The sequence below is a fragment of the Cervus elaphus genome, chromosome 28 (genome assembly GCF_910594005.1).
Source record: "Cervus elaphus chromosome 28, mCerEla1.1, whole genome shotgun sequence".
NCBI classification, from domain to species: domain Eukaryota; kingdom Metazoa; phylum Chordata; class Mammalia; order Artiodactyla; family Cervidae; genus Cervus; species Cervus elaphus.
In genome coordinates this window covers 28,172,256-28,196,687 of record NC_057842.1, presented here as the reverse complement: position 1 = coordinate 28,196,687, position 24,432 = coordinate 28,172,256, and the positions used below count along the sequence as shown (strand labels likewise).

Below are 24,432 nucleotides of genomic sequence, written 5' to 3'. Positions count from 1 at the left end.
AGGAATCATAACATAATTATAATTTAGACTAAAGCTTGATGCCTCTTTGTTTTGTTATTTTCCGTAGATATTATCATTCGCTGTTTCTGTCGGGTTGGTTGCTATGTGCTTGGCCTTGAGAGGAAACATTAGGAGTCTTGATTAAAAAGCTATCCTTAATCTTCCCAATTTCCCTATTTATAGAAGACTTACTCATACTATGATCTCTAATTACCCCCTTAATAATTCAAATTTAAATGCAAGCTAATGGAGAATCATTTTGGGCATTTCAAGGGTATGAATTGCTTGTGAAATCATACATAATTCTTACCTGATTACCGAGAGCACCAAAACTGGAAAACTTGTGACTTAATTTGTACATACTAAGTGTTGCAGCCACACTGTGTTAAATTCTGCATTTTCTCTGAAATCCAGATGGTAATTAGCCGTTCTCCCCAAGGGTCTTGGCTCAATTTATGTCCTGCTGCTAAAACCCTACTGGTTACAGGCAGTCATGTAACTGAGGTCCTTTTTGTTAATAGCAGGTGAAGGAAAAGCCGGAATATCCTTTTTCTTGGTTTACCCGGCTTCTCTGTTTCAGATCATCACAGTCGAGGAGGCAAAACGCCGGAAGAGCACGTGCAGCTACTACGAAGACGAGGACGAGGCCGCCCTGCCGATCCTGCAGCCCCACAGCTCGCTTCTGGAGAACATGCACATTGAGCAGGTGGGTTCTCCCTGGGGATGAGGGTAGGGGCCTTCCAAACCTTAAGACCATTTGCTCTTTTCACTTGGGGTGGAGAGTGAGTCTGGTTTTAAAGGAAAACCCCAGCAGCCTGACCAAGGCCCCCTGGTTCAGAAAGACAGTGTCCCTGCCACCCTCTTGGGAGAAGGAGGACTTGGCCAGACACCTACATCCATTTCCCGAGGCCTGAGCAAAAAGCCATTTCTTGTCTTCAGAATAATGTTTAAAGTGTCCTATTATAGTCCTAACATATTTTAAAATGATCGTTTATCTCAGAGTTCCCATGGTTTTAATTGATCAGGCTCAGTAAACGTCACATAGTACACTTAACTTGCTTTGTGAAAACCATCTATCACTACTAGGAATAACTTTTCTTTCTCTTAGTTTTATTTTGTTTTGTTTACTTTCTATTTCCTGGGCATCTCTTAATTCCGTTTTCTTGAAATACTATGTGCTTGAGTTTGAACTTTAGGAAGGGACCTCTTGTACTTCCCCCATCAATCAGCTTAGAAACTGAAATTCAGAGACCTTAGAGAATCACCAAGTTCAAGTCCCTCAATTTATAAAAGCATCTGTGATGGCCTGTAAAGCTAAGTGACTTGACCAAGCAGTTACAGAGACAGAGTTCATGCTGATTCTAGAACTATGCCAAGCATTCTGAGGACTTCAACATTTTACAGCCTCCATTGTTTGTATTTTTTAAAAGATATGCATTATTGATTTTTATGACAGCTACTGTGCTAAATCACTTCAGTCGTGTCTGACTCTGTGTGACCCTATGCACTGTAACCCTCCAGGCTTCTCTGTCCATGGGATTCTCTAGGCAAGAATACTGGAGTGGGTTGCCATGCCCTCCTCCAGGGGATTTTCCCGACCCAGGAATCAAACCTGCATCTCTTACGTCTCCTGCATTGCCAAGCCGGTTCTTTACCACTAGTACCACCTGGGAAGCCCTATAACAGCCAAAATCAAGTTAAATATTAAAATTAGTGAAAAATACAAGTGCAAGGAGGACAAACTACATCTGATTACTGGCACAAAATACCCATGCTTTCTTGTGCTCAGTTTGGTGAGACACTTCAGTTGTCAGTAACAGCTCTGAGCCTTGGCATGTTTAGAAAGATCAGCTGGTAAAATACTCAGTGAAAGTCAGGTCGAAGTGTGCACAAGACAACGTGAGTCTAATTCATACCTCTTAATCAAGCTCGGTGGTCTATCTTCAAAAGTATAGTGGCGCAGTAACCCTTCAGCATCATCCCCGAGAGGGAATATATGCTCTGGGGAGCATCCCTGCCAAGGTAAACAATGTCAAGCAATGGTTTTGCCTTCTCAGTTTATAGTGGCAAGTATTTGCTAGAGTAAAGGGGAACAATGTGGAAAGTCATGTGACTTTTGAGTTTGAGCCACAGGCATCTGTTTGGTGCTACAAGGTCATGCGTGATGATTTTCAGGCAGCCGGTATATTTACATCTCCATCCTTGAATTCACAGCTGGCCCGACGCCTTCCCGCAAGGGCGCAGGGGTATCCATGGAGACTGGCGTACAGCACGCTAGAGCATGGAACCAGCTTGAAAACTCTCTACCGGAAGTCAGCAGCCCTAGACAGTCCTGTCCTGTTGGTCATCAAAGACATGGATAATCAGGTGAGGCTTGTTCCTCTTATACAGAAACATTTTTTCATTGAAGTTTCTCAAACCTACGCGACAGGAGAGGGACTGATACAATGAACTCCCATCAGCCAGGCCGCACAGTTAGCAGGATTTTGCCACAGACACTCGGTTCTTTTCTTTCCTGAAGAATTGAAGTAAATCCCCAATTATTATGTTGTTTTACCCCTACTTACTTCAGAATGCATCTCTGAAAAAGAAAATGGAGCATGTCTCCTGGTACAGTCGCATTTTTTTCCTGTTCTCATCATAGAGTAGGAAGCTACAGGGATATCCTGCAAGCTGAAACTGGAGAAGTTGGAAGAATTCAAGTCGAGATTTGGAGATAGTTGCAGACAGAGGCTTCAGTGCCATCCCAGAATTCTTTTCAGGTAGCTGAAGTAGTGCCCACCAACCTTGTCTGCGTAGCTCCTGAGATGGAGAGCTGGTTAGGCACATGATGTGTTGTACCTTATGGGCCCAGTTGTTACGAAACAGGAGAAGATGCTCTGGGCCATTGCTTATTACACTCTCATCTCTCTCACTTTCATCTCTGTTTCATCTCTCTTGGTCTTGGAGGCCCTGATGAAATCTATTAATAGATATTACTCCCATCTACCCTTTACTAATAATTCTTGGCTCAGTCAGCTGGGAGTTTGAGTGGAATCTGTCCAGGTTTCTTTTCTATACCATCCAGGGTGACTTCTGCATTACAAAAGGAAGAAATCTTTCAAGTCTGCTTTTTCATCTTTCAAGACCATTTCAATTTGGTCTGTGTTATAGCAAGAAGAAATTTCTTTGCTTTTTTAAGATGTAGTTATCATTATTTTCTATTTCTGGTATTTGGAAGCAGGGTTTACTTGACAACCATTTATTTATGCATCCATTGAGAAAACGCACGAGTGTCTGTTAGGTGTGGGACACTATTATACATTGAGGAGCTTGTTGAGATGCCATATAATTAGGATCAATTTAGGGGAAATAGATTTTTGCTGTCATAATTTGGGAAAAATGAGAGAGAGCGGTACTAAAGGCACTGTCTGTCTCGACTGTGATCTTTCCTGTGAGTAGGTTACAGTATAATTATAGGTTAAGAGTTGTGGGGAATGGTTTAGCTATTATCACTGTTACTACTGTTATTTACAGATTGAGAACACTTTATTTAATCATAGTCCAAGCTGAATAGTAGAGAGCTGCAAAGTAAAAAAATTTAAATAATAACAACAAAGATTTAAAATGGAATTTACTTGGAGATTTAGTGAAATGTTTGCAAAGTTAGGTGCTACGTTTTAGATGAGATAGGGCTAGATGGTGTTAGACCACACACAAACCTGCACTGTATGTATAGATTAGTTCTGCTATTAAGTTACTAATAGATAGCAAACTTGGGAAATCTGTTGGCCTCACAGAGCAGGTTTTGATGATGCATGGTTTTACTCAGCTTCCTATCAGAGGTATGTAAATGAGGCCTGCCTATTCCTGAAGATTACACTACTTGTCTCTGAGGTGTTATCTTACTGAAAGGCATTTGTGTTATTTGAAGGCAGCTGAACACTAACTCTGCTTTCCCCATCCCATCTACCCCCAAGGCAAGGATGCAGCTCCACTGTGTTTGGGAACATGATAGCACAACATCTGTACATTTATCTGGAAAAGAACCATATACAATTCTAATATAAAAGCATTACACATGCAGACTGGCAGGCATGAGGAGTTCTACAGAACCAATCCCTAGTGAAACAGCCATTACTGATGGGAAATATAAGAACAATAATACTTAAAGTCTCTGGATATTGTCCTAAGGGCATACGGCAAGTGAAAATTCATTTAAAGAATATTTAATGAATCTTGGTAATAACAGTGAGATTCTGTGGCACTTGAAGTATAGCTTGTTCCCGGCCCCCCTGCCCCCCGACCAGTCCCTGTTCAGACACAGGCTTCGTTCTGGGCACGCGTGGACAAGAACGTGAGGACCCATCAAGCCCAGCCCCCAGGCAGGTCCTAAGCATTTCTTATGCCCTACCCACCATTCTGCTTCAGAGGCTGAATTGCAGGCAAGGGCAGCCTGGAAGTAGGGGGCGCTCTTCCCCTTTCCGGCCCTTCTCAGAGGACGGTTGGTCTACTTTTAGCACTGCAGGCTGAGAATGCTGGGGTGTCTACTGCCCTTGCTTCAGCACAGAACAGAAGTTACACGTCAGGAGAGGGGAGCCAAGACCAGTCGCTACTGCCCCTATCCAGCACTCTGCTCATAAAACAAGCCGAATCCCTAGCTCCCAGCTCCAGGTGAATGGGCAGACCATAAAACATACAGCTCAGAAGCTCTCCCGTAAGGACCTGACATTATTTAGAAGAACGTGGGGGAAGTTGAAGCTAAAGGGAGGTCTAGAAAACAATACAAATTTGGTGGCAAACAATTAAGAGGAGGCTAGTAGCTGAATGAAGGCCGCAGACGAAGCTATAGACCTTCCAGAGAAAACCAGGGCAAGAGACAGCTGAGGAGAGCCTTCCTGGAGTCAGGATAAATTACATAGACTGGCCGAGGAAACTACCATGGCAGAGGGGCCTAAATATAATTGAATGAGAATTACCATGGAGTAATTTATACCACAAGGCACTATGGAAAATAATAGAGCAATCATCAAGTAACAGAGTCTGATTTATACTAACTTAGTTCCAGTGAGGTATAGAAATGTTACTCCTATATTGTTCTATTACATCTTTCCACTTTTTATAGTAATTTTGTGGTATAACACTGATATATATTAGAAAGTCAACAATAAACTGTCATTTATATAGTTGTGTGATTTTTATCTACTAAGAAAGCTGAGAGGAGAAGGAGAGCAATTATGCATTTATAGGTTTTGTCATATTAACCTTCCTTTTTCCGCTTCTGGCTATCTTCCTTCCCCTCCCTGGATTCCTTTGTTCTATTATTGTCAAATATATTAAATTTTTAGATGCTATAGACCCAACAATACAATTGTGTACATATTATATAACTTCTTTCTAAATAAATATAAAAAATAAAATGAATGTTTTCTTACATAACCATAATGCTGCATATCCAAAAAATTAACTGTCATTTCTTAGTATCATCCTATCTCCAGTGCTTAAAAAAATTTCTATGATTGCTAAGAAAATTTGTTACTGTTTTTTCTTTGCTCTTAGCAGCTCTAGGGAGAGATTTTGGTATGAGGAACATGGGTTAGAAAGAGTTTCTAGACTTCTACTCTGCTTAATTTTTAGTATTTTAAAGAGCTAGGAACTGAAGCAGAGAGTCCATGATGATAATAATAAGATTTAAATTATTTTGAAAAATTGTAAGACATTTTCCAGATAGACTCCATTTGAAGCATTGTTTCTCAAGTGGGATTTGGAGAAGATATATCAGAATCACCTAGGGACAATTCCAGAATATGTATACTTGTTTTTACCAGTCTTCACCCCTGCAAGTACTGGTCGGGACCTGAGGAGGATAGGAGGCTGAAGCAGTGGGATGGTCATTCTGAGAACACTGCTCCTTCCAACCCCAACAAGAAAAAATAGACAAAATCACTGATTCAGATACATCTAAACCACCTTGAAAGCCCACAGTATTACGGAATTGTTACTTTTTTCTTAAAAGTCATTTTGAACTAAGATATATTGGATCAGTCACGTTAAGGATACAGTTCTATTAAGCATATTGAAAACTCATTTCTACGAATCAAGGGAGAGGAAAATTTATTTTCTCTGGGGAAATATCTGACTGTGACTCTACTTATAAAACACATCAGAGACAGGCCCTCATTCTCCCAACCACTCATTTCTGTGTGCAAGATGTATGTTGTAGTTGTTTAATGTTCCAGTCTGTGACCTGTATTCACTGGAAGACATTTGTCTCTACAGTGGACTTTTGGAAGTCTTTTTAAATTGAAACAGTTGTTGACCTTTGACCGATAAGTTCTCTGAGCCCCTTGGGTACTGATAAGAACCAGGGACATTTTATTTGTTGGTTGGTGGTCTTTTTTACTTAGAAACTCTGACTTAGTAATGCTCTTCATAATAATCTTGTTGAAAGAGATATAATGAGACCTCAGAATAGGATTATGCTAAAATATTTCAGAAGGGCTTTCTTTGGGAGATTTGTGTTTGAAAGCTACTAACATTTCTGTTTTCTTTTGACAGATCTTTGGAGCATATGCGACTCATCCTTTCAAATTCAGTGATCACTATTATGGCACAGGCGAAACTTTTCTCTACACATTTAGCCCTCATTTCAAGGTACCTAGATGGAAGGAATACTGACGTCCTCGTATCATGGTGTCAGGAGGGTCGGTGGGGCTGGATGTGGGGGGCTGTGGTTGGAGCGGTAGACGTCCCATCCCATAACCTCACTTGGCCTCACCCTAGCCTGCCCAGCACTTCATGATCGCAGCATAGAAACCGCTTGGTTCCCTTCCTGGGCCTTGGGAACTTTCGCATGTAACTTCTGAGATCCAGGGTGGAATTGCAGGTCAGAGTCAACATGTGTGCGAGAGACCTTTCCTGCCTCATCACCCCTTCAGAGAGCTCATCCTGGTGTGGGAAAGGTCTAGAAGTCAGGAGCTTCCTCAGCCTATGGGTGGTCCCCTCCCTCTTTGCTAATTCTCCAGATTGAAATGTCTGATCTCTCTTTGTCTTGTGTTTCTACCTAAGGTCTTTAAGTGGAGTGGAGAAAACTCATACTTTATCAATGGAGACATAAGTTCTTTGGAACTTGGTGGTGGAGGGTAAGGTTTTTGTTGTTGTTATTAATTTACTACTTGACCAGAGTGGGTCTGTTTTAATCCAGGGAACTGAAACTTTGGTATCAGCTGATTGTAGTTGGTCCATGCTTAGTTAGTCGATTATTTAGGACAGTGTGGTCTAACACATGACACTAAGAATAGAAGATAAAATGACTTATTTATGTGTCCAGATGAGGGACCACCTGAAAGACAGGTCATTTAAATGAAATAAAGGAAATGTTTTATAAGCAGTTTAGGGTTTTGACTATAGCATAAAAGAAAGAAGTTGGGGCAAGGGAGGACAGAAAGCGTGTACATAAAATTGAGATGTTTTCACCATTTTGCTTTTTTAACCTTTGTAGGGGACGATTTGGCTTATGGTTAGATGCCGATTTATACCATGGACGAAGCAACTCCTGCAGCACTTTTAATAATGATATTCTTTCCAAAAAGGAAGACTTCATAGTTCAAGACCTTGAGGTATGGACATTCGAGTGAAATTTAGACTGCCTTAAAATAGAACATTTAAAAAGGCTGGGTTCGGTCAGCCCTGCTAAAGCTAGCTGGAAGACGAAGCCCCAGCCCAGACTGCCTCATCCCATCATAGTGCTTTCTTTCTGCCATCATCTCAGAGCGCACTTACATTGCAGAGAGATTCTGAAAGGTACATGTGGAAGGCAGACGATGAAGAAAGAATTTGAAGTTCAGATCGTTGAAAGACTTTATCCTCTCACTTCCTTCAAACCCATAGAGTGAGGAGTCAGAATATTTATAGATGTGAGTTGAATGCAATTTTTATTTTTGGTAACTGTGAAAAAGAAAATACTGTAGAAGTATATACATTCCTTGTATATTTATCAACATAATTTTCATTACCAAAATGTACAGCATACTATTGTTTGCCATTGAAAAGTTTAGTCTCATTTAGAAAAATTGAAAGTGCACAGCACTTAAAGGGAATATATGATTTTTTAAAACTGTTTTATTTATTATTTCTAGTATATTGTTTGAAATGTGTTGGCAATTTTTTTCTTTTAATGTGTCAAATCTTGAAGTAAAGAAATGTATACGTTTTGTGCTGTTTTGGCAACAAATCCATTTGATTTATATAGTTTTATATTAAATTTTTTTTGCCCTGATTGTTTAGGGTGATCTGTATATGTATGTGCTGCTTAATGTCCATATATATATACACACACATATATATACCCACAGACAATTCTGAATTTTTAAAAACTCATTATCAATGTTTATTGATTTGCCTGTTGTAGGCCATCTTCCAATTTTGCCATTGAAAAGGTACATTTTTAGTTATTTACTCTGAACATAATTGTGTAAAGAAGAATAAGCCATTTCTCACAGTCATAAGTTAATATTTACAGTAATGTATACCTTTATGATCCTGGATTTAGAACCCTGCTTTTGAAAAGAAATGTTTTGCTTCTTATAAAATCTCATGTGTTAGTAACAAAAATTGTATTTTTATTGGATTTTTTTGCATAATCTTCCCCAAGTTTTTACATTGACAGGCCTCTGTTTTAAATGAGATTGAATGTTTTAATTTCTGTATATTTTATATCAAATGAAAAATGTCAGTGATCCCAATTGTCTTGGTTTCTACACTTTCAATTGAAAAAAATTCAGTGCAAAGAAATGCATTTATACCACAATTGGAATAAAAAGTAAAGAGCAGTTTTTAAATATCAACTCACTTTCACATCATTAAACACTCTTTTATGAAAGTTAATAATAAAACCTTGTTAAAATGTTAACAAATATTATTGTCAAACTTTTACAAAGCCAAAGACTGCTAATGGAAAAAAAAGTCAAGTAATAGCCAAAGCTGAGAAAGTTGTCTGTCATAAATTACATTTCCAGTGATCTTTGAAAGGAAAAATTAATAGAAAGTAGTAGTTTATAGACCTGCATTTTAAAAATGTAAACAGTGCTTAGAATGTTGGCTTTAAGCTGGCAGAATACTTCCTTTAGCTTATTCTCTTACTTTAGGCTATTTATAAAAGAGAACAGACAAATTGCCATGTGGCCTCCTGTCAGATCAACAATTATTTTACTACACTCACATTCCATACAAGTTTCTTTGAATGCTATAAAATCTTAAATCTGTAGCCTGGGTGTACTTTCACCCAAGTTCTATTGCGAACTCTTCATTAACAACTTACTGGCAGTTGAACCTTATTAATCTGCTTGTTACATAATGTGCCTGTGTAAGATTCCAGGAATGTCTCAGTATGATCACGTTTACCATTTATGCCATTTGCAACCATATGCTATTAACAAAATGGTCATTTTGCATATAGTTCACTCTTATCTACTTTAGTCCATGATATTATACTTGTGAGAGCACATTCAGATGCTGTGTTCTCTATTTAAAACAGTATTGTCCAATCAGACATGTGTGGCCCTTCATTTATGGATATTGAGTGTATGTAATGCAGTGCTAGCCCAATATTTTCAATAAAGGAATTCATGCATTCAATGTGATTTTCTTTCCGGAGGATTCATTTAGCAAGTATTTATTGCATGCTGGAGCTTTGACTTGCATGAGAGGATGATGAAATAACCAAGACTAAATAAGTAAGGTCCAATGCTCATGTTTTTATTGCTGCCTTGGAAATTCCCTCTTTGTTCCCCGTACCCACACTCTACTCAGTTCAGGAAACTGCTCCTGTTAGAGTTACTAGAGACAACTCCTGGCTCTGTTGCTAGTTTCTCTGTTCTTAATTCTAGTTGTTCTTTGAATAGTGACTTAGTTTTTAACATCTCTCTCTTGACCTACTTCCTAACTTCCATGAGAGACACCTTACCCTCTGATCAGTTTTCTTTAACATCCTGTCTCCTAGCCCCTGCAGATGAAGACCTCAGACACTGTTCTTTCCTTCCCAGTTCCTCAGTTCATGAGGCTACATCAAAAGGCGTAGATGGGAGGGGGCAGCCAAATGTCTCACCACTGTTGAAAGTGGCTTAGATACACCCTCATGTGACAAGCCGCCAGGGAAATCCTGAACTCTTGTGAGAGGTATTATCAGCCTTCATTTGATTTCCCTTTCCTTAAATCCTTTTAAAGTTTTAAAGGCATATGAAGCAGGACTAATAAAAGAAATATTTTCCTTAATGCCTTTGAGGAAGGCATTAAGAATCTTTTAAACCAGAAAAGAAAGCGGAGATTCACCTTCTTAAGATGCCTAACCTATTTTTAGCGATATAATCAGATAAAGAAAGGTAAGGAGGTCAAAAACCAAAGGAAGTTCCAGAAACTAAATAGCCACCCTCGCGCTTGTGCAAGTATCAAAAGTACCTTTGCACACTTCCTCCTGCCCAGTCACACACTCCTCATTCAGGGTAAGCCCTAACCTTTCAGCATCTTCTTACCTACTTGCCTATGACCCGTGTCCAAAGTGATCTGCCAACAGAAGGTTATCTTTGCTGAAAAAATTGGGCTTTACAGTCCACACCCAAATCTAAAATCATACTGCCTCCACCCTTCTAGCAATCCTTCAGATATCTAGAGGTTCAAAATAAAAACTAGATAGGAAAAAAAAAAAAACTAGATAGAATCTCCCTGGTGTGGCCAATCAAGCATCTAAATGGTGTTTTTTGATAGACTACCTTTGAGACCTATTTATTTTCTAGATCAGTGAAGTTCAACAGAACATTCTACTCTAATATAACTGTTCCCTGAATTTGCATTGTCCTTTATGATAGCCACTAGCTACCATACTACTGTTGAACACTTAAAATGTGACGTGGATGACTGAGGAGTTGAATTTTTTTAATTTAATTTTTGTTAATTTCATTTGATTAATCTTAAAGTATTTAAGTATTTAAACATATGGTCAAAAAAAAAACAAAGAAAATAAAAAAGAAGAAAAAAAACAATAAAAAAAAATAAAAATAAAAAAAATAAAAAAAAAAAAAAACAAAAAAAGTAACGTAAAACTAAACATATGGTCAGTGACTGCCATGTTGAACAGCACAGCTCGGGATCAGGATTTGGCAAAACCAAATCATATGTTAGCAGCAATGAACTCAGCCTGTCACTCCATCACCAGAAGGGAACCTTTAGTTCTAAGTACTTTGATTTGTCCCTACCATTATGGATCTTCACAAAACTAGGTACCACCTAAAGTAATAGTGTGTCTCATTATTTAGGTGGTCCGCTAATAAAATAACCAGAAGGTTCACTTCCTTGAGAGTCTTTTCACACTGAAAACCTAGATCTCTATAGGATAAATGATGCTCATCTTTAAGGAAAAAAAAAAACACAAAGCTTTCCCAGTGCCCGGACCTTGTTTTAAATAAATTTCCTCCTTGGCCATCAGTATATGTTTTGCTCCTATCTGGGACATTCTGGTGCGCATGGCAGTCCTATAGGATGACATATCCCTCACAGGCACATATCCACAATGCACAATGAACCACAGGAGGGAAAAAGCATTTATTTCTTACACAGAGTTGTGCATCCAGTTTCAGAATCCTCAAGGAACAATGAACCACCCAAAATGCCTCAAACAGTTCTGCTCAATGACTGGTCTTCCTCATTGAGCTTCCCAGTTGGGATGGCCAGTGGCTGCATGCACACCCAGAGAACCTGCTGCCTGTGGAGACCGCTTTCAGCATCAACCTACTAGAATGAAGGGCAATCAAAAAGCATAAGAAAAGAGATGGTTAGATAATCTTGGTGTCCTATTTACCCATCAACAAGAACCCATCATTTCATCAACCAATCCACTTTTAGGGTTACAAAAAGTAGCGTTGATAGAGCTTAATACAACTCTGAGGTTATACTGAAGAAAATGGTAACCAAGAAACACCTACAGGGAACATTCACATTCAACAAACTTGGATGATAAGGCATGCGTTTTCATGTCTCTCCAGCTAAAAAAAATCCTCTTTACCCTGACATATGTTGAAAACATTGGAATTCAGCCGATCAGTTCAGCCTTTAATCTCCACAGCAGTCCTTCTTGGTTCAACAGTCTCTACCGGGTAATGGATCAGCCACATTTTACCTAACAGCTGACTGAGACCAACCCTTTCATCTTTGAAGATGCCAATTAACAGTAAGAATATTTCTACAAAGATACGCTGTGTTAAGGTATTGTGTTGACCTTGAGAGCTGCTAAAAGGTCCTGTTATTACTCCATGCCCAGCAGGGCTTAGTCTTGTTCTCCTATAGCATTTGTTTGCCTCTTAGATCCTACAAAGGGTCAGAAATGTGGGTAGGTTGGACCCCAGAAATGTGGGGAGAGCTGGGGGGTATGCATGGCATAAATTCCTTTCAGCAGATCATACGACCAGATTACCTGGCGAGAACTCAAAGCTTCTAGACTTCCAAAGGCAACAAAAGCAGGGATTAAAGCATGGCTTCTCTAGAGCCAGACAGTCTGGGTTTGAATCTTAGTTCTAGAGCTTACTAGCAACATTACCCTGGTTAAGTAATTTAACCTCTATGTGCCTCATCTTCCTGATCCCCACTATGGGGATAATAACAACCACCTCATGATTGTATCATGATGAGAGCACTTAAAATAGTGTCTGACATAAAGCAAGCACAGCTAAGGGTTAGATAAGTAAATGAAGAAATACTTCCCTCGGGTGGAGGATTCAACTAATGTGAGAGTTGCACAGGAAAGTTCATCTTTAAGGCAGGAACTTATTTAGTAATGAAAACTACTTTCAGACATATTGCAATGGTTCCCATTTGCTATTTCGAATTTTTAAGCTGAGGTTTTGTTTCTTTCTTTAATTATAAAAGTAAAACATATTCAAATGGGACCTAATGAAACTTAAAAGCTTTTGCACAACAAAGGAAACTATAAGCAAGGTGAAAAGACAGCCCTCAGATTGGGAGAAAATAATAGCAAACGAAGCAACAGACAAAGGATTAATCTCAAAAGTATACAAGCAACTCCTGAAGCTCAATTCCAGAAAAATAAATGACCCAATCAAAAAATGGGCCAAAGAACTAAACAGACATTTCTCCAAAGAAGACATACAGATGGCTAACAAACACATGAAAAGATGCTCAACATCACTCATTATCAGAGAAATGCAAATCAAAACCACAAAGAGGTACCATTACACGCCAGTCAGGATGGCTGCTATCCAAAAGTCTACAAGCAATAAATGCTGAAGAGGGTGTGGAAAAAAGGGAACCCTCTTACACTGTTGGTGGGAATGCAAACTAGTACAGCCACTATGGAGAACAGTGTGGAGATTTCTTAAAAAACTGGAAATAGAACTGCCATATGACCCAGCAATCCCACTCCTGGGCATACACACCGAGGAAACCAGATCTGAAAGAGACACGTGCACCCCAATGTTCATCGCAGCACTGTTTATAATAGCCAGGACATGGAAGCAACCTAGATGCCCATCAGCAGACGAATGGATAAGGAAGCTGTGGTACATATACACCATGGAATATTACTCAGCCATTAAAAAGAATTCATTTGAATCAGTTCTAATGATATGGGTGAAACTGGAGCCCATTCTACAGAGTGAAGTAAGCCAGAAAGATAAAGACCATTACAATATACTAACACATACATATGGAATTTAGAAAGATGGTAATGATAACCCTATATGCAAAACAGAAAAAGAGACACAGATGTACAGAACAGACTTTTGGACTCTGTGGGAGAAGGCGAGGGTGGGATGTTTGGAGAGAACAGCATCGAAACATGTATATTATCTAGGGTGAAACAGATCACCAGCCCAGGTTGGATGCATGAGACAAGTGCTCGGGCCTGGTGCGCTGGGAACACCCAGAGGGATCGGGTAGAGAGGGAGGTGGGAGGGGAGATTGGGAAGGGAAATTCGTGTAAATCTATGGCTGATTCATGTCAATATATGACAAAAACCACTACAATATTGTAAAGTAATTAGCCTCCAACTAATATAAAAAAAAAAAAAACACAGCTTCACACTTGTTAGAAAGGCTATTATCAAAAAGACAAGAAATAACAAGTAAAAAAAAAAAAAAGTAAAACATATTCGTGGTAAAGTTTTCAAACAGTACAGAGGGAATTCAGTAAGAGGCAAACATTTCCTTCCTATATCCCTAGAAGTAACCACCACAGAAATTCCTTGTGTTTCCTTCTGGAGCATGTCTATGCATATATCTTTGTTTATATCTTCTTTTTTTAAACAGAACCATACTATGCGCACAGTTCTTTGTCTTTTTAATTTAACAATATACTATGAATAGCATTTTTTAATCAATATATGTAGACTTAACCTCATTATTCATTGCATGGATCTGTCATTGTTTAAACAGCTATTCAGTATAATACAGTATATACAGTATTATCTGTTTTAGAGATGAGTAAACTGATTCTTCAAGAGGTTAGGTAACTTGCCAGAAATCACAGAGTTCATCAGTTAAAGCCAGGATACATTTAGTTATAGCTGACCCCAGAGCTAAGCTCTTAACTACAAGAGTATGCTGACCATTGTCCAGTCTTTACATCTCCACCACAAGGTTACCCACACTCTGCTTAACCGTCCCAGGCTCCAAGATAACATAGTTTCTCACTCTGGAAAGAAAGCTCCTTAATGGTTGGGCAGCCGTCTGTAGCTAAAGGTCTTATGCATCCCTGTATTCCCAGCGCTTGTCAGGGTGTCATGCTTGGCAGGATGCATGGCACCTAGGAGGCATTCGATAAATGCCTGTCAAGGCTGACTGAACTAAGTGCGTAACTAAAGTAAATGAACAGCAGAGAATTTGAACTTGCCCAATGTTGTACAGCTAAGTAGTAGAACTTGAGATTAAAATACAGGTTTTGGATTCCTGGCTCTCCTCCCCTTCCTGCGATATAGTGCTTAGTCACAGGTTTACAAGCATCATTCTTAAGATTGTGAAGCAAGAAGAAATGACCTTCCTCTAGCTGCTCAAGTTGCGTCCTTTGGGTCTCAGGAGTGTCATGTAAAGTCTAGGGTGGTGTGTGAATGCTTCCTGGGAATAAAATTCCTTAGTTTTCAGACCTCTTAGTTACTGGCCTTCGGAAAAGTGTAGATTAAAGGGAAGTTCAAGGCTTCAGGGTTTTAGGGTGTTAACAGTGAGTCACACTGTTTCCAAGTGAGAAATCTAGAAAACAGTTCAGAAGACCATTTAAGTAAAGATCCAACTATCCAGTGAGTTTGCAGTTTGGTGATAGGGGTAGGGGAAGAGTGCAAAGGCATATGATAAACTGAGTAATTCACTCCTAACTCAAGGTGTTGATTTTGGAAGAAAGATTAGTCAGGTAAAAAAAAATCAAGGACATTTTATGTGGAGCATTTCTCATAAAATAATAACCTAGGAAAGTACATGGTATGGTAAGCATGAAGTAAATGTTAGCTAGATCCTGGAACCTTCCCCTTGCCAGCAAGTTATTTAAACTCTCTGTGCCTCCAGTTCCTCACTTGTCAAATGAGAGCAATGTTGGAAGAATTAAGTGGACTGATATATGTAAAATGTCATTATACTATTTACTTGTTAGACATGTGCTTTTTTCTTTTCCTTTCATCATTGTTTCTAAGATTCTCTCATGTTGTTATTGCTTCTCTATTTCATTTCTGTATGTGTTTAATATTCTTTGCTGTGAATGTACCACTGTATCACTATTTAATCCATTCTATCAGTGGATAGAGTTGCTGGCAGTTTTGTCTGGTTCTGAAAATTGTCCTGACGCCCACAAGAAAGAGGTTCATGGGGATGGAATGGCTAGTCTATGGAGTAAGTATTTGGCTTTACAAGATAATCTCTCAACGTTTCACAAAGTGACTGTGCCATTTATATGCCTATTAGAATATCCTGTCCAACACCTGACATTGTTAAATTTCTTAGTTTTTGCCAATTTCAGGAACATGCAATGTTATTTCATCGTAGTTCCAACTTGCATTTTCCTGACTATTAATGAGCATATGCATCTTTTAACACATTCCTTAGCCATGTATGTTTTCTCCTTTGTGAGATGTCTATTCATGTCAATGCCTGTTTCTTCTAGTCTGTCTTCTGGGAAGTAGTCACCTGAAATCCTTGCTGTTATTGCCTTAAGAATAAAAGAAATTAGTCAGTCTGTTAATCCCATCTACCTTTGATTAGGAGGACAAATAGTTAACAGGATGATATCAGAGGTCCTTGGGCTTCCCAGGTGGTAAAGAATTTGCCTGCCAATGCAGGAGACATGGGTTCGATCCCTGGGTCAGGAATATGCCCTGGAGGAGGTAAATGGCAACCCACACCAGTATTCTTACCTGGGAAATCCCATGGACAGAGGAGCCTGGTGGGCTATGGTCCATGGGGTCGCAAAGAGTCAGACATGACTGCATGACTAAGCACAAACGCACACCTCAGAAGTCCTCAGGCCCTACAAAGGTATTTTCTCAAGTGTCTCCTTTCAGTGGGCAATATCTAGGAAGAGGGGTGAAAAAGGGGGATGTTTGTTGATTTGTGTTTTGCTTTGCAGATGTGGGCATATATTGGCACTTATTAATTTGATTATGTGATTCTTTTAAGAAGCAGCATCAAGCAGTTTATTTGTAATAACAGTAGAGATTTTTGAGCACTTATGTGTGAGGCATAATACTGTTGTAAGCACTTCACGTATATTATCTCAGTTAATCTTCATTATAACTAGTGATGGTCATAAGTACTCTATTATTATTTCCCAACTGAGGAAATGAAAGCCCTGAAAAATTAATGATTTGTCTCAGATGGAATCACTACTAAATGGTAGAAATTGAGGAAGTCTGACTCCCCAGCTCGTGCCTTTAACCACTGAGATAACCACAGGCAATAGCAAGTTAGTCGGCAGTACAGCAAAAATAAGAGGGAGGGCATGGTGGGTGCCCAGAAGCAATTCTGGGAAATGATGGGCTTTGAGGGTTTATGCTGGGAAGGGAGAGCAGTGAAGATGGGAATCCAACAGAAAGCGTTGAAGGGAGATCAAGAACAGAAATCACTAAGAAGTCAGGAGAGAGTGAAAGTTGCTAGGACGGGTGCTTTCACGGTTGTGGAGAGTCATTAAAGTTTAGGTTTTTCAGGGCATCTGAAGATGTCAGGTTGGGATTTTGCCACAGGAATGAGCTGTGTTAAAGAGGGATGGAGGCAAACGCAGTCCCTTTGTGTGACGGAGAAGCTATGAATCACGGGTGCCGGGTTGTCTGAGATAACAGGGGGTTGGCAGCATTTGTGGGCTAGGGGCTGAACACTCTGTTTATCTGAGGGAGTGTCCAAGAAGCTGATGCACGACGTGGCTGCGCTTCGTGCTACAACATGATCCTCAAAAGGGCGCAGAGGGTGGGGAGGTGCATACAGGTAGGGATGGGATCACCTGGACTGGCAGTGAGAAGCTAGAGAATGCCGACATGGCTTCCAGATCTCTCTCGGAATGTTGGAAGGGAGGCAGAAAAGGCAGTTTTTGTTTGTCAGGGCTCAAGGGGAGTGATGTCCTTAGGGGAATGCCAGGTTTCAGTCAAGGCGAGAAGGTGAAAGTATGGTTCTGTGAGGAAGTTGTGGATATAGATTAGGGTGCTTAGAAATTGTGGCTATTAGAGTGGAAAAAGATTCAAAGAAGCCAGAGGGGGAAAAAAAGGGGAAAGGAAGCATGAGACAGTTTGGGTATGAGTAAAGACAAAAAAAATTAATAAGAAAAGGAATGAACGGTAAAGATGAGATTAATTGGCCTTGAGATTATGAAAAAATACAGGTGATTTGACAAGAAAATTGACGTTAACTTCAAGATGATGGGAGTGTGCCAATTTACATGGTAGTTGTTTTCTGTTGATTTGAGGAAGAAAGAAAGTTTCTGGTTCTACTAAAAGGTCTGAAAGATGGACCCCTCTATTATCTACCACCTAAGTGATCCTGAATAGGCTGATTCATCTTCCTCTGTCCCATTTTCTCCATTTCCACAATAGAAGTAATATCTTCTTCTCTGATTTGTCAAGAGAATCAAATTAATTTACATATGTGAAACAAGTGAAAAAGTGAAAGTGTTAGTTGCTCAGCCGTGTCTAATTCTTTGAGACCCCAGTGGACTGTAGCCCACAACACTCCTCTGTCCATGAAATTCTCCAGGCAAGAATACTGAAGTGGGTAGCCATTCCCTTCCCCAGGGGATCTTCCCAACCCAGGGATTGAACCCAAGTCTCCTGCGTTGCAGGCATGGAAGTGCCTTAGAAAACTGCAAAATGCCAGACAAAGGTAAGGGAGTGCTATTGTGGTGTTAGTCACATCAAACTTTGTTTATTCTGCATTCTCTATCAGAAATGCAAAGTCTAACTTATAATGTTGTTTCTGATAAAAGTAGAAGTTACTGTCAATGCTTTGATGACATGGCTTTCAGGAAAGGATTATAGCAAAAAGCAGAAGTGTCTGCATTATATTCTGTAGACAAGTAAACAAAATATCAGGGAAATAGAAGGAATGGGAAAGTTGCTATAAAGAGATGGTTTTTTTTTTTTTTTCTTTTGTCATCATATCCATTACAAACAATTTACCAAGTTTCTACTTCAGAACAGCAGATCAGGACTTCCCTTAAAGTCCTTCAGCAGAGCTCAAACAGTCACAAGTTAGGATCCTGGGCCACATGCCAATATTTGCTCAAAGAGAGCTCTAAATAAGGCAGTTTAGTAATCAGAAACTGGAAACTTCTCTCCTTTCCCACACACAAGCACTCCTTCCTCCCCTTCTTTTGCCTGTTAGACATTTCACTCACTCCAACAGTTGGAGGCCAGCATCATGCAATACTTAGTACCAAGCAATGGCCACTTTAGCTTTAAGTATTTCCTTTTATGGGCATACCAGGAGGCTCAGTGGTAAAGAATCCGCTTGCCAATGCAGGAGATATGGGTTCAATCCCTGGGTCAGGAAGATCCCCTGGAGAAGGAAATGGCAACCCGCTCCAATATTCTTGCCTGGAAAATCCCATGGACAGAGGAGCCTGACGGGCTACAGTCCATGGGGGTCTCAAAAGAGTTGGACGTGACTTTGCACCTACCCATACACTTGCTTTTACACTGGTTTTCTTAGGGAGAGGGAAATGTGCCCATGCTTAAATTTTATCTCCAGAATAATCTACAATTCTTGAGACACTGGTGAAGCAGTAAAAAGTTATTCCTGTTTCCTCAATGTAAGCCAGAGAAGGTTTTTGTATTTATATTCAGGAAATTTCTATTTAGGATGTGGAAAAGGGGTGGCTGCTGAGATGGTATTTTATGAGATTAAGACAGACTCACCAACACACTGTCTGTATCCTCACTGTAAATGGACTCAGCACTGTGCTGTGTCAGACACAGGGCTGTAGCAGCGCCTCTGTCTCTGCCAGAAACACCAAAAAATCTGCCCTAAAAATGCCTTCTGATTTTTGCCATCATGGTTGAACAACTCAAAAAAAATGTATGAAATGAGATTATGAAACAGAGGATGACGAAGTTTATCTGGAATCCTGAATTTTAAATCTGTCAAAATGTTTTCCTTATGACAAAAATACTATATTTTCATTCCTGAAGATATAAAATATATAGATAAACCATCGAGTCATAATTTATCCATCCAGAGATCACAGTGCAAATATATTTGGTATATATTCTTTCAGGCAGCTTTCTTATAAATTCATATGTATATCTGATAAACATGGACTCATACTAGGTGTATCATCTTGTAACCTACTGAACACATGTCTATGTCAAAGGACTATGGTTTAAGAGCACACGTTCCCGTTAGACTGCTTGGGTTTGGGTCTCAGCTCTGTCACTGACTAATGTGATGACATTAGGCTGCAGGAGATCACCAAGGGAGTGAGTACAGCTAGAGGGAAGAGTATCATCCAGTTGCACATGTTAAATATGTACAGCTTTTTATGTGTGAGGGGGAGGGAATGAGAGAGAGAAGGCGGGAGGCAGAGAGAGAAGAAAACCTAGGACCAAAGCCCATCAGTGATGAGAGAGGTCTGGAAGAAGAGGAAGCAGCCAAAGAGACTTGAGAAGGAACACCAACCAAGAAGGAGGAATGCTGAGCAAGTGTGGTGTCCTGGAAACAAGAGAAGTTCATTAAGAGGAAGGTAATAACTTTTGCTGAAAAGATGAGCACTGAACCATTAGATTTGGTGACATGGAGGTCACTGGTCCTCTCGGCAGAATAGTTTGGATGGAATGATGGCCATGAAAGCCTGATGGGGGACAGGGTGAGCGGGGCGGCGGGGAGGGATTGGGAAGAGCATGGCCAACTCTTGAGGGGGAGTTTGGTTGCAAAGGAGAGCCGAGAAAGGGATCAGTCAGTGATGGAGAAAGCATGGACAAATGAAGGCTTGTTTTATTGTGATATGATGTTCAAAGTTGGCTCTTAATAAATGTTTGCTGCTGATAACAGTAATGTGACTTACTCCATGTTGTATATTATTTTTGATACCAGTTTTTTTTTATTAAATTCTAGCTAATTTTACAATGTATTAGTTTCGGGTATACAGCAAAGTATTTCAGATATATATATATATATATATATATATATATATATATATATATCTCAGAGAGAGAGAGAGAGAGAGAAACTGAGCCCATGTCTTCACAGATGGTAAGCTGCACAGCTGTCTAACTCCAGAGCCTACTCTGAAGCAGGGCTGCTACTGCCCCATATGGTGCCCTTTCGAAATTAGAAAACAGCACTCCATTTTGCAAATAAAATTTAAAGTTCATTTACTGTCACACAACTCAAATTGCTGTTTCCCAGGGCAGCTATCCAGAATACCAGCTGGTATCAGCTCTGCCTGTACACACACAGTGCCTATATTTTTGCCTGTTCCCACACTAGGACACATACTCTAGAAAATTTTCAAATACCTTGTTCTGCTCCTCCCACTTCCATGGCAGGGACCTGTATCAAGTCCAGGGTTTGGAAACGGGACGCAGCTTTTTGAAAATACCAGGTAAGTGAGAAAAGCAATTATAGGTATCACTAGGGATATAAGCAGGACAGCTGCCACTCCACCTATGTTCACACCAGCACTATTCACAATAGCCAAGGCATGGAAATAACCTAAATGTTCATCTATAAACGAATGGATAAAGAAGACATGGTACATATATACAATGGAATACTACTCAGCCATGAAAAGAATGAAATTCTTTTGCAGCAACATGGATGCAACTAAAGTTATCATACTCAGTGAAGTAGTTCAGAAAGAGAAAGACAAATACCATATATCACAAAGAAATTATCCACAAAACAGAAACAGACTTACAGACATAGGGAACACACCTGTGGTTGCCAAGCCAGGGCATTCAGGATTGGGAGTTCAGGATTAACAGAATTAATAGTTTAACAGGAATAAACTATTGTATGTTGAACAAAAGGTAAACAAAAGGCCCTACTGTATATAGCACAGGAAACTATATACAATATTCTGTGAAAAAGTATAATGGGCAAGAATATGAAAAAGAATGTGCGTGTGTGTGTGTGTGTGTATATATATATATACGTATATGTAACTGAATCACTGTGCAGTACAGTAGAAATTAACACAACATTGTAAATCAACTATACTTCAATAATGTAAATTTTAAAAAATCAAAAATGTTTCATTTCAGGAAGATTCATAGAAAGGGTTTTTGACAAATACAGGCTTCTGATAACTTTCATATTGTTCTGCTGAATTGAGTAAACTTGATGGCTCTATAAAACTGTTAATTACATAGGACTGAGTAAACTGATGGATATGGTTATAATTTTTTTGTTTTGTCTGAGATATTATTAGCTTATTATTCTGTGTTCACCATATATAAGGAAACCCTTCCCCTAAAGCTAATTATGATTTACAGCAGTTTGGTAAATTACAACGCTAAGTAGAATTGAAGCATTTATATTTTCTCTCTACCTGATCCCTCCAGAAACTGGAAACTCAGAGTTTCCCAGGAACTTTATCCAGTAAATAAGGAAGCCAACCTCCAAACAAATGCAAGAATTTCAAGGTAGTTTGGGGAAGACCACAGAAAGGGAGGAATTTCTTTATATCTATTAGGCAAAATTTGTGATAAACACTTGGCATGGCTTTCCTGGGTCCTGAGAGGTCTTTTAAAAGTTTAGTCTGAGACCTCCTTATGAAAAGTCCAGCATAGCCAATTTAAAAGAAACTGTATGATCAATTACACTTATGTAAGTAATCTGTATTTACTGCCTAAAACTCATCTCCCAGACAGCCCTTTCCTGTAGTTTGAGTTATTAAAAAGACATTCTAAGGTTTTTTTCTGAAGCTTATTGCTGCAATCTATGCTTAAATAAAGATCAGATGCTCCATGACCTGTGACCAGGCTCTGTTAAAAAATTGAGACTTATTTTGTTAACTGTATATTTGCCCCAATACTTAGCAAAGGGGAATGTTAACTGCTAGAAGTCCTCTTTAAAATCACAAAGCTTTAATTCTGGCTTTCTAGAAACAGAGCAGTTCCCAAGCCAGGTAGCAGTAATCCACTGAAGGATAGATCTTCTGTGAGCCAGGGGAATAGCAAAGTGATCAAACTGCAAAAACAGGCAGCTTGACCACAAGAACCTGATCAAGTTACGACCCTAGTGACTGGCCCTCCTCAATGTCCTGGGTTTCCCCAGTATTCCCCACAGGAAGAAGAAAATGCTGAGAAATGGGAAAGGAAAAGAAAGGAAGCACAGGCTGGTATGAAGGCTCTAATCCCTAAGGTTCAACAATGGAAACTTGCTAAGAGGTTGCCTGATGCCACCCACTGAGGCAGGGATGCACTATGGGGCTTGATGTAAAAGGCTCTTCCAGGGAAGGGGCTCAAAAGACAGTAAAACAAGTAACCCTTGCCTACGATTTGTGTGCCTGTAGTAACCCGCAAATCCATCCAATCCACCCTTTGCTACTCAGGCCAGTTCAACATCAAGGGACACACACAGGGAAGACTGGCTGCCAGTTAGATTTCACCCAAATGCCCCCATGGTGAGGCTGCATCTTTTTACACAAGAAGCTATTTGTTGATATTTTCACAGGATGGGTTGAAGCCTTCCCCACTCTACCTGAAAAGGCTACTGAAGTCTAAGTCCTTTTTAAAAGAAACAGTTCCTTAGTTTGAACTTCCCCTTCAGGGCAATAGCAGGCCCCCTTTTATAGCCAAAATCACACAGGGGCTCACAAGGGCCCTAGGGATTGATTACAAGCTATGTAATTCTTGGCCTCCATACTTGAAGACCTCCAGTCTTCAGGGAAGGTGGAGAAAATGAACCATACTTCAGCAAAGCTCTGCCAAGAGACTCATGACACTTGCTTCCTCTTGTAGTCCTGGGGGTCCATGTAGCCCCCGGGAGTGGTCTGAGGCTTAGCTCAGAAATGACCAGTGGGAGGTCTTTTCTTACTACTGACATTGTACTAGATGAGGAAGTGAGCTGGACAGTCTGGTATATTACTAATCTAGGACAAGTTCACAAGGCAATCTATGACTATGCCCACAAGGCACTGCCAGCCCCCACTAAAAACACATGGGAAGGGGCAGTTCCTTCACAAATAAACCCTGGGAACCAGGTTCTTCTTAAAACCTGGAAAGAAGTTCCCCCAAAGACCAACTATTACCAAAATGGAAAGGCCCCTTGTGAGGTAATTTTAGCCATCCTGACTGCTGTCAGACTGCAAGGGAAAGTTGGTTGGGTACATTTGTCTAGACTAAAACTATTACCTCCAAAAACCCCACGAGTCACTAGAGAAGAGCAATCCATCTGTGAGCCAGTGGAAAACCTGAGATGCCTATTGCAAGCATAGGCACGATCCACAGATAAGTAAACCGGTGTGGTGAGTTGGTCTCCTATTTGCCATTTTTGCTCTTGTGCTGTTGATTGCATCCTACTGGTTAGCTTGGCCACCCTCACCAGAGAAGTAACCCCCTTGTCCATGCTGGGTTTAATTTAAGGGAAAATTCTCCACCCCAGAAATGTTCTGCTATTGACTGTGTGCGCCTTACTAGTCCTTGTAGCCAGGGAACAATAGCAAGAACACTCACTTAGCAACATTTCCAAACTTTCCAAAAATCATGTCCAAAAGGGAACATTTACAATAATGCTGGATATGCCATCAATACCCTCCCACTGCTCCCCCCTCCTCCCGGCTGGCTACTGGCCCTCCTCTTACATTTCCCCTGATCCTGCCGGTTCCAACATTGATTAACAAACTAAATTAGGGGCAACTGCCACCCCTTTCCTCTCTGCTAGTCATGCTTGCACTTTCCAGGGGGCTATTACAATGCTTTAATCTGAATCCCCTATACAACAACCCAAGGCACCGCGCATGCTAGGTTAAACTGCACAAAT

The 24,432-nt window shown here is 40.0% G+C and overlaps 1 protein-coding gene across 7 annotated transcripts in view; it reads left to right on the top strand.

Moving 5' to 3' along the window:
• The window catches only part of NCOA7 (nuclear receptor coactivator 7), a 156,587-nt gene extending 146,967 nt beyond the window's left edge, over positions 1-9,620 (top strand). For all 7 annotated transcript variants that reach the window (XM_043889875.1, XM_043889872.1, XM_043889876.1 and 4 more), the window contains 5 exons: positions 581-706; positions 2,215-2,367; positions 6,538-6,633; positions 7,048-7,121; positions 7,481-9,620. In XM_043889875.1, the coding sequence (XP_043745810.1) occupies positions 581-706; positions 2,215-2,367; positions 6,538-6,633; positions 7,048-7,121; positions 7,481-7,616 (585 nt within the window). In that variant the 3' untranslated portion in view covers positions 7,617-9,620. The remainder of the gene's footprint in view (positions 1-580; positions 707-2,214; positions 2,368-6,537; positions 6,634-7,047; positions 7,122-7,480) is intronic.
• The last annotated feature ends 14,812 nt before the right edge of the window (positions 9,621-24,432 follow it).